The sequence below is a fragment of the Vidua macroura genome, chromosome 6 (genome assembly GCF_024509145.1).
Source record: "Vidua macroura isolate BioBank_ID:100142 chromosome 6, ASM2450914v1, whole genome shotgun sequence".
Taxonomy (NCBI): Eukaryota; Metazoa; Chordata; class Aves; order Passeriformes; family Viduidae; genus Vidua; species Vidua macroura.
Genome location: NC_071576.1, coordinates 47,626,124 through 47,638,487, shown reverse-complemented (window position 1 = coordinate 47,638,487; position 12,364 = coordinate 47,626,124). Strand labels below are relative to the sequence as shown.

The window sequence follows — 12,364 nt, the reverse complement described above, 5'->3', positions numbered from 1 at the left end:
ACATGGACAAGGTAAGGCTGGAAAGAGTGGAGGGAAGAAGAAGGAGTGGTGCTGGCTGCTGGCTCCTGCCCCAGGGACAAGCAACACCTGCAGGGAGGAGAGCAGAGGAGTGTTTATTTACTTTCATTCCTCAATGCTGCAATCAAATGCAGAGTGGTTTCAGTTAATAGGTGATTAATTAAATTGATGGGAATTCTCCCTTTTTTTTTTTTTTTCAAGCAGGACCCTACCTGCCTGGAGACGGGGTACCTGTCCTGCACAGCCACAGCTGTTATCCCCTGCCACCTCCCCAGGTCCTGCTGGCTCAGGGACATGTCCAGGAAGCTAAAAATCAGCCTCATTTACATCACCAGCTCCTGCACAGTGGAAGAAGAGCTGGAGATTTCAGGAGAAAGAGTCTGTTTTACAAAGAAGTTTTTTAAAGCATCCTGAAGGACAAGGAGAGCTTTCCCTGAACCTCAGGCCTTCACTGCACCAAATTTTCTTCCAAACTTAACCCCACCATACCAACTTGCACCCCACACACATCCCCACAGCCACAAGTCACCCAGTTTCTGGGGATGATCCTTGCAGGAAGAAAGGCAAGCTGAAACCCCACAAGTTTTATCAGCAAGGTCTCTTTTGGGGACCCTCCCTGTAAATCAAAAAGCAGCAAGGAATGGGGCACCTTAAAGAAAAAAATTAAAATAAACCTTTCTTTTTTAATTCACCCAAGGAAAATCCAGAGCAAGAGCAGCATCACAGCACTACACACAGCACAGACATCTATCATTGCCTTTGCACAGATTCCTTTCCAGATACATGGAGAAGTCATTAAGAAAAAAGAAAATTATTCACATATGCAAAGTGACAAGTAACAAATCAGCCACAGAACAACTCTTTCAAAGAGAAAAAGGATGCATCAAGGAAGAAGGCCCTCAACATACAGGTTTCATGAAAACCTAACCAAAGAACAGTGAAACAGAGGTGGTTTTCTTTTAAACATTAAAAACAAGGATATTTTAAAATTTAATTTAAATACACATTCAAAACACAAACACCAGGCAGGCACCTGGAGAATAAAGCAAAAAGAAGGAATGAAAATTGAATTCAACCAGTTTAATTTCAAGACCAAAGTTGGGTGGATCGCACCAAATGGAATAAATAACGGAGAAGATCACACTGGGTTGGCAGATCTCACACTTAAGATCATTTAAACTAGAATTAATTACACAGCCCAAGATAGTACTGAATGAGGAATTCCTCTGACAAGTGATATTAGCTGGGACAGTGTCCCTTTGACAGAGCAGGTTGTAGGTGTGAATTTGCCCCCTGCCACCCACCACCGATCCCCACCCAGGGAGCAAACAGGATTTTCTTGTGATGCACAGGACTCACCCCCTCAAGTGATGGACACACAGACAGCTCCCTGCTCAGAGAATGTGAACCCTCTGCCTCTTCCACACCCACTGGCTCCAGTCACACCTAAGGCAAACATCAGAACACAACCAGACCTTGTGTTCTCACCTGGCAGGGTGAGCCCACAGGTGCAGCATTTCTGCTGCAGATCCACGAGGTTGGGCAGTGCCAGAACTGGAGCCAGTGCCTCCTTCCATACACCTGGGATCAGGCTGGGAAAAAATCAGATCAGCTGATCTACACCTGCAGCCACAGCTTTATCACTCTAGGGGTGGGCAGGCTGAAGGAATGTAAGTGGGTTCTTTTTGTTTGGGTTTTCCTCCCCACAACCCTGAATAAAAAAACAAACAAACAAACCAACCAAAAAACAAAAACAAAAACAAAAAAAAAACCAGGAAAAAAAAATAGAACTAAAGAAAATCCCCACAAAAAAACCCAAAAAACCCCAAAAAACCAACACCCCCCAACAAACTAATAAAACAAAAACAAACCCCCCAAAAAAACCCCAGAAAAACTCACCCCAAAACAAAAATAACTTGATCCCAAGTTCCTCTCTGTTCCGTGCCTGTAGCCAAGCAGGGAAATACCTTTGGACATTCATGTGATCCCACAGACATGTTCCCTACAGAACAGACACCTTATTTCTGCACCTCACCCGGATGTGCCTGTGACACCTAGTTAGGAGGGACATCCCTTTGCTTTAAAACAAAAATAATTACAAAATCAATAGGAACAGTCAGAATTCATTTAAGTCCAACTAGTTTTCAAAAAGGGAGAAGGAAGGACTGAAGGTTTCCAGGCTAAGGAACTTGCCAGAGCCAGCATCCCCCCACCCCTGCCTCCAGCAGCAATGAGATAAGTCCCCTTTGTGCAGCTTTCACTTCTTGACCCGAGGTCAGCAGAGCCAAGGAGGTACTGAGGGGACACAGCTGCCCCTCCAGCTCCTCCTCAGATGGCTGGCAGCTCCAGGTAGAAAGGGAAACTGAGGTGGATGAGGGTTGAAGTTACTTCTTTCCCATCTCTCCTCCTCCGCAAGACTGAGAGAAGACTTCTGGGTCCGCAAGCCCAGTCTGTGCTTACCAGTGTCCTTAAGAATGACAATTTAAAACCAAAAAAATGGGAAATTAAAAGGAAAGAGATAGAGAGAGGAATAATTAAGTATTGTCCATGGAAGGAGCGGGAGGGGGCAGGTTCCAGACGTCGGCAGAGAAGGGACTCTCCCTCCCCACGTCTACCCATCTGGGCACCAGGTCCCTTCACGTCCCTGCGTGAACCCTTTGTGCTGTTGCTCTGACATCGATCGACACGGATGGCGAACACGGGGATGAATCCAGTGCTGCAGAGGGCGGGAGGGCACACGCAGCCACTCCAGGGCTAGGCCTGGTGCTTGGGGAGCATGTCCAGCAGGAATTCCGCAATGCCGACGAAGTAGACAACTTGTGCAATGCCGAAGAGAGGAGCAATGACCAGGGCTCGGCAGTAGGCCCCTTTGAAGAAGGCCGTGGGCCCTTCCTTCTGCCAGATCTTCCTGGGGAGAAATTGGGCAGACGGGTAAGTGTCCATCCCACCCCTCCACCGTGCCAGGAGAGCCCCTGGCCATGACCTGCCTTTCTGCCTCACTCCAGAGACTAAACCCAGGCAAGCACTGTTGCCTGGCACAGCCTCCACGGCAAATCACCCATCACTGCCCAAGTGCTCTGTAAGTGGCCACGCAGAAACTTGCCCCATCCCTGCATCTGGCTAGGTGCAGGAGTGGCTGCCTGTGTCCAGAAGTACAGCTAAGACAACCCCATGCTTGCAGCAAGAGGTCCTCCTACTCAAAAGCTCCCTCAGCATGGTACAGAGCCACATGGCAACAGATTCTGCTACCACTGAAATACAAAAGCATAGAAATCCCTTTGTGTTTTGAAGCAGCCAGACCATAGTTTAGCAAAGGATCAGAGGGTGATGAAGCTGGGGACAGCACACTCTGGCAGTGCTCCTGCAGACACTATGCAGAGCAGTCCCAGGAGGGATATGAGACTCAATACTGTAGGATTTTCCAGCAGTGGGGCCTCGGGAGAGAATACAACATCGCCTCCCTTTGCAGAAATAAAATCTCAGTGTTATGACTACTGGGATTTGGACAGAAGTATTTAAATATAAATGCTATATTTTTCTTGCTCAATATGGGAAGAAGTTCTCTTTTATAAAACTATATATATACATCTGCTCATATAGATCTCCAGACAGACAGATAGATTGATAAAAGCACAGGGATAGAGGGAACATGAAGCACAGCTGCTGGTTGGGTCCAGAAGCTGCACTGCCTGCCTGGCAGCAGGTAGAAGCAGCTGCCAAACACCTGATGTGGTGCCTCTGTCATGAGGAGTCTTACTTGGTGCAGTCCAGGATCCCCAAGTAGGTGTCCTCATTCACTCCTCTCTGCAAGGACTGCAGCCGTGTTTTGATCACTGGGGGAGGGAAAGAGAGGGGAGACACCGGTGAGCACTGGAGGCATAGCAGGCAGGAGCCACCCTAAGAGTAACATCTATTAAATGGTCAAAACAAAATTACCAAGAATACAGACCATTTTCATACATTTATCAGGGAAAACAAACCCATTTACAAATGGATAAAAGAAACACAAAGCCACCCAAAACCCAACCCCTCCCTCCCTCACTGTGATCAAGGTTTCAAAAGCTGACTTAAGTTTTAAACCTTCCAAATTCAGATATCTCTCTGCAAAGTGGGAACTTATTTTCAGCTGCTCATCTCCTTCAGGAAAAGGTATCTAAAATACACAATTCTGCTCACCACAATTTCTTCACACCTTGGAGTATGTGCAGTGTTGGGGAGGGAGCAGTTACTTTCTGGTGTTTTTCACAGCAGAGAAACCAAGGTGGTATTTAAGGCAGATGCTGTGGAGCAGGAGAAAAGGCCACAGATCTGAGGCTTCCCCTGTTTGTCCCAGACAATTTTAAGTCCACTTGGTCGGCATATTATCGCTCCACATGGAAATATGCCTTTCCTGCCAGGACTAACTGAAATGAATAACACTCTCTTCCTGATATACCTAGTAAGTACTGCAAACCTCTGTGTAAGCTGTGGCCAAAGTTGTAACTCAGCTGAATTCACACCATCAGAGCTGGAGGCAGCAGAGCTGTCCCTTTCTGTGTGCTCATGCTGCAAAAAGGCTGGCACAGTCACCCACCTCCTCACCTGCCCAGCCTGGGCCTCTGAGTCCTGTCACTTGGCACCAGGCCACCAGCACAGGCTGCTCAGGACTCACCATCACAAGGATTGACAGCCACTGCAGCCGTACTGCCGGCCACACATCCAGAGAGGAAGGACACGTAGAACGGAGCCTTGACATTGGGGTCTTTTTGGCCCAGCTTGTTCAGGTTTGCAAACAGCGGGAAGTAAACAATGGAGAATGGGACATCCCTGCAGTGGGACGGGAAGAAAAGGAAGAAAGAACAAGGATGAGCAAAGTCAGTATGGGACACCAACAAACGGAGCAAAGGAGGGGCTGCAAGCATCACACATTGTCAGCACAGCCATGAGTGCAATGCAGATATCCTGGCTCTGTGATTGCAGTACAGACAGAAGCTGAAACTCAGTAGGGCAAAAGTGACTGCACAAAGGACAACAGGCCCATGGGAGGCATGCAGCCCTGCAGAATCATTGGGCTCCCCCTTTTTTTTCAACACTCAAACCATGGACACCAGCACATTCAGAGGTCAATTGTTTTGACCACTTTTGTTAATTACGAGAGGTTCCATCCTGCCCTCCATCCCCGTGGGTGCTGCTTTAGCTCTACCTTTGTTAAAGCTAGAGGAGAGTCACACTGTGAAAGCCCAGGCAAAGAGTGTCAGAGCAGGCATTGGTCCTTGCATCCAACATGCTCTGTGGCTCAGCTCCCATTGCACACCCTGGGGTCTCAGGCTGATGGTTTTACTTTGCCAGCTCACAAGGACTTCTGCACAGTGTGAAAATACAGACTGTGGGGCAGACAAAAACCTTTCACAGAAAGCAGCAGAATTAAATCTTCCAGGAACAAAAAGATACCCTCCCTCACTTCTCTGACCATCCCTTCTTTAATGTACAAAACCTGTGCATGGAAAATGAACTAAACCAAGCCCACATCCACTGAAGCCAGCACCTCCTTTGCAGGCTCATCCCTGGGATGGGTGGTGCCTTAGGTCCAAGACTGGGAACGCCAGCCAAAGCCCTGTGCTCAAGCCCATGCCACCCTACCTTAGCAGCGTGGCTCCCAGGCCCTTGTAGAGTCCTGCGATGCCTTTGCTCCGCAGCAGCTCCCTGGTTATCTGGGTTGCTGTGGGGCGCCTTTCCACAGCCGGCTCGGCCGCCGCCGCATGGGAGGAGGAGAGCTGGGCCTGCGCCGCCATGAGCTTCTTCTGTGCCGCTGGGGAGCAGAGTGTAGCACCGGTCTGCAGGTGCCCCACAGCAGCTCCTGCTGCCCCGTGCTGCGGGACATGGAGCGAAAGGGGCAACGCAACTTGCAGACCAAGGCCAGGCAGGTGCCCTGCAAGCTTTTCCCCCCGTCTGCCCATCTCCCTCAGCCTGTCCCAGTCTCTGACAGTGCTGCCACACCAGAACACTGTCAGCTGCGCTCTCCCCCCATCTCGTTTGCCCAAGCCTGTCACACACCATCTCTGCAGTGCAGAGAACAGGAGCTGCTGTGAGCAGGCAGGGGACAGTCCCTGCTTCCAGGTGTGTCTCTGAGCTGCCAGTGTAACAAACAAGATGTTCATAAATGAGACAGTTTCCCCAAGTTCTGTTCTTTGCCTCCCTCCCCTGAAATCAAACATTAACCTGGGGAGTTTGTCTCAGTCACATTTATAAACACATCCTGGTTTCTCCCACTTTTCCAACTGATGCACTTCGGCCCTTTGGCCAGAAGATGGAGAGCACTGCACTCTGTAAGTAATCCCTGGCACACCACAGCTCTCCTGCCACACAGAGAACAGGCTGTTCACAGATCGAAAACCTCTCCTGAACCCACAGACCACGGCTTAAATCCTTCCAACATTTTAAAATAATACGCACAAAGAGGATAAAGTCTGCAGTAAAACCAGTGAAGAGAGAAAAGAAAATAAATCTGTGATTATTCAGGAATGCCACATCAAATGAGAGATTAAAGGACAAACTGGCCCATTTTCCAGGAAGAGCCATAAACATGGTATCTAACAGTGTCATGCAGGGCTCCGGGGAAGTGAGGCTGTAGTCCAGACTGACCTCTGGAAGAGACTAAGGAAAGAGCAAACAGCTTTTCCCCCCGGAGTCTCCATGCCAGACTCTGGTCTCTGTTCTCACCAGAAACACTCCACAGTGCTTCAGCCAAAAGGCTCACACTCCCTCCTGCCTCTGCCTGCCAGCTCACACCCACAGTCCCAAGAGCCTGATCCCAAATCTCATTCAAATCCAGTGCAGTGGGAGAATTTTATTTACTGTTTCAACCAAGACAACTGCTGTTTTTGTCAGAGAGGAAAAAAGAGTACAAGGGGAGACAAGTCATCTGGAAATAACACATCCCCTTGGGAAGCTGTTAGGGAGGTGCTACAGGGGGGTAGAAGAGAGAAAAAACAGACATCAGAAAACATGGAGATGGAGGAAGCAGCACAGGAAAGGCACTGGAGGATGTTAATCCCTTCTTGGGTGCACAGGATCTACCAGGTTTGAATCACCCACAAGCTGACCACCCAGTCATCTCTCCTGTCTCTCCATTCATCAACAGCATTTGCTGTTTTGCTTGCCAAGCCTACTGCTTTGAGCAAAAAACCCACCACCTTTTGTAACTGCAAGGGCCTCTGCAAAGCCAGCTGAGCCAAGTGTGGGGGGAAGTAAGCCGGGAAGAGGAGGAGAAACTTCTGCTATATCTGTGGTATCTCTGACATGGGAGAGCAGGGAGAGGGAAAAGGGTTTTCTCCACTCATTCTCTCAGCTCCGCCTTAGAAGCCCAGTCCCAGCTCCTTCCCCTCTCCCAGCTCAGGGCACAGGGAAGAAAAGCGCACGTACCAATGCGTCCTGCGTCCTGCAGCTGGATTTTGAGCATCTCCATGGGAGTGGTGACAATCACCTGGCAGGTACCTGCACCACAGCCTGCCAGCATCTCCCTCAGCAGTGTCAGCTTTTTCCTGCCCAAAGAAAAGAGAGAAAGAGTCCATCAGAGGAGGTGGCCAGCAATAACACTTGGGCAGCTGGGTGCAAGGCTCAGGGCACATCTCTGACCTTGGGGGTTAGAGGAAAGGCAGCCAAGGGGACAGCAGAACCTGCTAGGCCTGACAGTTCAGCACAACCCAGGCTTGGCATCTCTGCCAGCACCATCTGACCTGGAGAACAGACTCATTTTGTCCCCAGAAACAGAACATTCAGAAAAGCCACAAGCCCCATCAGAACAGCCCCAGACAGGAGCACACAGCCCCCTCCACCCATAGCCAGAGCACTGCAGCTCTCTTCCAGCCTGATGGTGCCCCTGGTCAGGGCACAGCTTTCAGAAAGGGTATCGCTTCAGAGGGCAGCAGAGGACCTGAGCATTAAGGGGAATAAGCAGCTTTCCTCCTGCCAGCCTAGTCCTTTAAAAATTGTCAACAAACACAAACCACAGGACAAGGAGCAAGGAGGGAAAGTATTCCACTAGCTGCTTTGGAGTTCTCTGAGAAAAGCAAAGTAAATAGTGAATATGAATCAGGGATGCAGTTACTCTGTGGTTAGGAACTGTTTCATGTTGCCAGGTTTTCCAAACCTGAACAATTAGCCTTTGCATTAAACTGGTCCTCCCTGAGAGACAAGGAATGGGATGGACCTCCAGCAATGAAGATTTGTGCATTCTCTGCACTACAGAGCAGGGACTATCAGCAACATGTTCTCATGCAGCAAAATGCAGCATTTCCTTATTCCCTCCATTCCAAATCTATGAAAGAGCCCAGCTAAGGCTAAAAAGAGGAATTCAGGATGCAAAACCTCATAAAATTTTCAGAAAGTGATATGTTTTTGCCCTGTAAAAAAACCTCACGCCTTGGCACCAGAAAACACAGACTTGATTAAAAAGTACACCTGACCTGCTCTTTTCTAAAAGGCTTTTAAAAGGAAGTCTATATAAATCACACAGCCAGAGAGAAACAGCCTCCTTTTTTATGTTTTAAATGCAAGTACCATTTTTACCTCCCCCAGCCCCGCTCTGCAGCAATACCTCATCTTAACCTGCTCAAGGCACATCCCCACACTGTGGAAGAAGGAGTCCCACAATGATATTCCCCATTTCCTTGCACAGCCCAGGCACACTCCTCTGCCAGTGGTTTCACAAGCATACATACAGCACAGCTGTGGGGCAGTGGGCCAGTAAAGCAGTTTCACTGCCAACCCTAGAGGAAAGGGAGGGCAGATGCACTGTAATCCTGCTAGCCCAGCACATAAGCTGCACTGATTTCCCCACCTCTCATCTTCTCCAGGGAGGATATGAGAGCAGGGGATTAAAGGCACAGAGCCACCACAGAGATTACCAGTGACTAAACATAGAGCTCTCCTATAAGGCTGAAAGAAAGAATATTTCAGTTTCCTCTTTCTGAATTTCCCCACAGCTGCAAAGAACAATCCCTCCCATGGAGTTACCCACACGGGTGCTGAAGTGTCCACAACAGACTTTCCTGGAGGTGTGGGGGAACTAGGGTGTGCAAATCCAGAGGTTTCCACTGCCACTTGTAGGTGGCCAACTTGTGCCTTTTGGGTGGCCTGAAGCACAGCACCAGTCTCTGAGTGGCTCGATACAGTCAGCAACAAGGCTGCACAATCCCCAGCCTGGCTGTGGGAGGAAGCACACCACCCAAAGGAGCTGGCTGTCAGAATCTCTCTTTGGCACAGCAGAGCATCTCCCACTTTAGCAAGAGCCCTGGAGCATCCCTGGTGTACATATCTTCTGGCTTTCATCCAGGGTGACTGCTTTGATAACCAGTTCAAAAGATCAGGAAGATTTGGCCTACATATTCATCTTGGACCATTATCCCAGCCAACTAAAGTCAGCCATGATTTGACTGAACTCCATGGAGTTATGCCAGTATGACCCAAGGAAGGATTTACACATGTGGGTGTATTTTAGAGACGTCAAACAAGTACATCAAAAGCATCTAGAACAAGGGCTTTCAGCTTTTGGTTTGCACATCCTGGGAACTGGGGCAAGTCCAAGAAAAAGAGTAGCTTAAGAGAAGCAAATCTTTTGACAGGAGGTTTAAAAGCTGCCACACAGGGGTCAAACTGCCTTTGCAAAACCTCACCAGTCTGCACATAAAAGGAAAGTTTGAAAACTGTTCCTCTCTATACAACAAAGGAGTTTAAATACTTAAGGCAGCACTGGCCTTATCCTCAGTGGTTTAAAAACTGGCACATCTCAACTAACTTCAAAAGCTGCAACACCAGCAGAGATCTGATCCTACAAATGCAGAAACCATCTTTTATCACAGCAAGAGAGTGTTAAATATAAAATATACACAATAGCCTCAAATTCTGCACTGGCAGAAATCAGTTGTTCTACATTTTTTACTGACATGCTATTAATTTGTGACAAATCAAAAATGTCAAATGGGAAGGGGAGGAGATTCATGCTTGATTTAAATTAGAGTTTCAAAGTAGAGCTGAAAATAAAGTAAAAAAACAGGAACTAGAGGTTTATGGAAGGCTTTTTGGGAGCAATCAGGATTTCTGACAGCATTGATATATTGATGTCACATGGGAGCAGTGTAGGATTTTTCCAAGTTTCTCAGAATCTTGACCATGTGGGAATTTACTGTGTTTGGGCAGGGACCAGAATCAGCATTCTGGAATCAGGATTACAACATTTCCAAAGAGAAAATCTCTGAGCTAAAGAAACATTCATACAAAGCAATCCATTTCTATCTCCTACCCAAAAGGCTACTGTCCCCATCTTGGACATCACCTTCGTCACTCATAAAATAACCTCTGCCTCTGTCTGTCAGCCCAAGAAGTTGCAGAAAGCTCCCCAGGAGTTTCAAAGCACACAAAGCTAGTTCCTTTCAAACAATTTAAATAGTGAGTCTTTGATATGGCTTAGAAGACCAGCACACAGGAGTTGTCCTTCAAAGGAAGAGCACACTCTCTGCCACAGTCACAGGGGGATGTGCACACAAACTACCAGTCACTCCCTTTAATCCAACCCCTGATTTTCCAAGAGGGAACAAGCTACTGCAACTGCACTTCAGAAATGCTGGAGCTATGATGCTGGAAATGTAAAAGCAATATAGTTCCCACTACAAGCTCCCTCTCACTTCTAGTGCCAGCTCAAAAATGCCTCAGACAAGCCAAATAAAGTACTGATGTGGAACAGATACATCTCAAAGTAACACTGCCAGATTAAATGTTGATCTGGAAGTCATTATTCCAGGTATGTGTTCTGTGGAGTTCTGTGTTGCATGTTTGGACTAAGTCAAGAGGAGGCTGACTCTGTACCTGCATTAGGTTTGCCCTGGCAGCAAATCTCAAGTGTTTTGTTCCAATGTGAACATTTGTGGAAGTGAACAATGGACAGGGTAACACGACTGAGCATGTTGAACACAGACACAACCCACGTTTCATCCCAAGACATGTGCCTGGAATGATGACAAGGACAATGCTCCTCCCATGGGTGCATTCTGTGATTAAACAGCATATCTCTATCTCCCTCCAGATTAACAGTTGAAAGTGCATTTACTTTTTGGCTGACCTTTGATGTCAACAGCTTCAACCCACTGCAACTGCCTGGCCTCTGTGTGCTAAATAAAAGAGCTCTCCCCAGACAGCTGTTCCTGAATTGGCACAGTGACACTACCAGCTCCTGTCTCCTTCTCAAGGGGAAGGGAGAGATTTCTCCACTTCCAAGTCTCAGTGAGTTGGATGAGGGCTACCTACATTAGAGAAGTGTCTGAGTATCCAGGGGATAACTGCAGGAGAGGCTGCCTGGGCACAAAAGTGCCAAAGAAAGACCAAGCACTGTGCTCAGGGTGATACAGCAGCTCAACATCAGGACTAGCAGCAGCACTCCTTCTTCCTAAATTGAGAGCCTCACTTTACAGCCTGACTAAGTGTGTTCTGCAGCTCAAGGCTCACCGAAGCCATGCAATTGATACTTAAACTCATGCCACAGAAGAGATGGTCCAAGTATTTTAGGAGAGCCTGAAAGAGCAGATGAAGGAAAAAGCCCTGGGAAGACATATTAGCTGGGAAGGCAATGGACAACAAGCTCCAGTCTCGACATCTGCATAAGACTGAAGGAAAAATACCTTGCTTGTCCCAGGATTACCAGTTGGCTATTTCTCTTCCCTGTGCAAAGGATACAAGACAAGAGGAAGCAGAATGGAAGAAAATTTGCTAGCATCAGCAGAAGCAGAATTAAGTCAGTCAAGCTGGTCTTCCTAGGAATTAAAGCTGCTAAGACAGCAGATTGCCAGCCTTTGCTTCAGAACAGCAAACAAAATAAAGGTCAAGATTAAAGAGGACAGGATAAACAAGGGATTAACACCTTGGAGAAGAGCAGCAGGAAACTCATCCAGGGACACTGGAAGGTTTTTATGAGCAACAAATTGCTTATGTAAGAAGGCATGAGACACTTTTTACTGCAGCCAAGGCAGAATATTTAAGCATGAACCTGAAAAATGAACAAAACCTGGCAAACGCATGCCCAAAAAAACAGCTATCTGGCACTCCACACTTTGGGAGATAAACACAAAACCTTATAGGATACTTTAAAGGAACTGATTTTTTAAAGTGTTTAACATCTAGATTCAAAGAGGATATAAAAAGCAGGTAATATTTAAATCAGAGAGACCTTGCACACTGAGCACCCAATAATCAATGATGTACTTTAAATGCTGGTGTACTATCAATCTAAGTTGCCTTCTCAGCCTCACACCCAAATGCTTCATAGTCAAGCACTTCACTTAGCCCTGGTGACTCCTCACGTCCTCTGTTCTGGACA

At 47.5% G+C, this 12,364-nt stretch overlaps 1 protein-coding gene across 4 annotated transcripts in view; it reads right to left on the bottom strand.

The window, feature by feature from the left end:
* Positions 1–1,766: 1,766 nt before the first annotated feature.
* SLC25A22 (solute carrier family 25 member 22) overlaps positions 1,767–12,364 on the bottom strand; it is a 51,103-nt gene continuing 40,505 nt past the window's right edge. For 3 of the 4 annotated variants that reach the window (XM_053981484.1, XM_053981486.1, XM_053981485.1), the window contains 5 exons: positions 7,420–7,538; positions 5,638–5,806; positions 4,670–4,824; positions 3,776–3,851; positions 1,767–2,926 (listed from right to left, as the gene is read on the bottom strand). In XM_053981484.1, coding sequence (XP_053837459.1) covers positions 2,773–2,926; positions 3,776–3,851; positions 4,670–4,824; positions 5,638–5,806; positions 7,420–7,538 — 673 coding nt within the window. In that variant the 3' untranslated portion in view covers positions 1,767–2,772. Of the gene's footprint in view, positions 2,927–3,774; positions 3,852–4,669; positions 4,825–5,637; positions 5,868–7,419; positions 7,539–12,364 lie in introns of those variants that run through there. The other variant, XM_053981487.1, reaches the window with a different exon arrangement.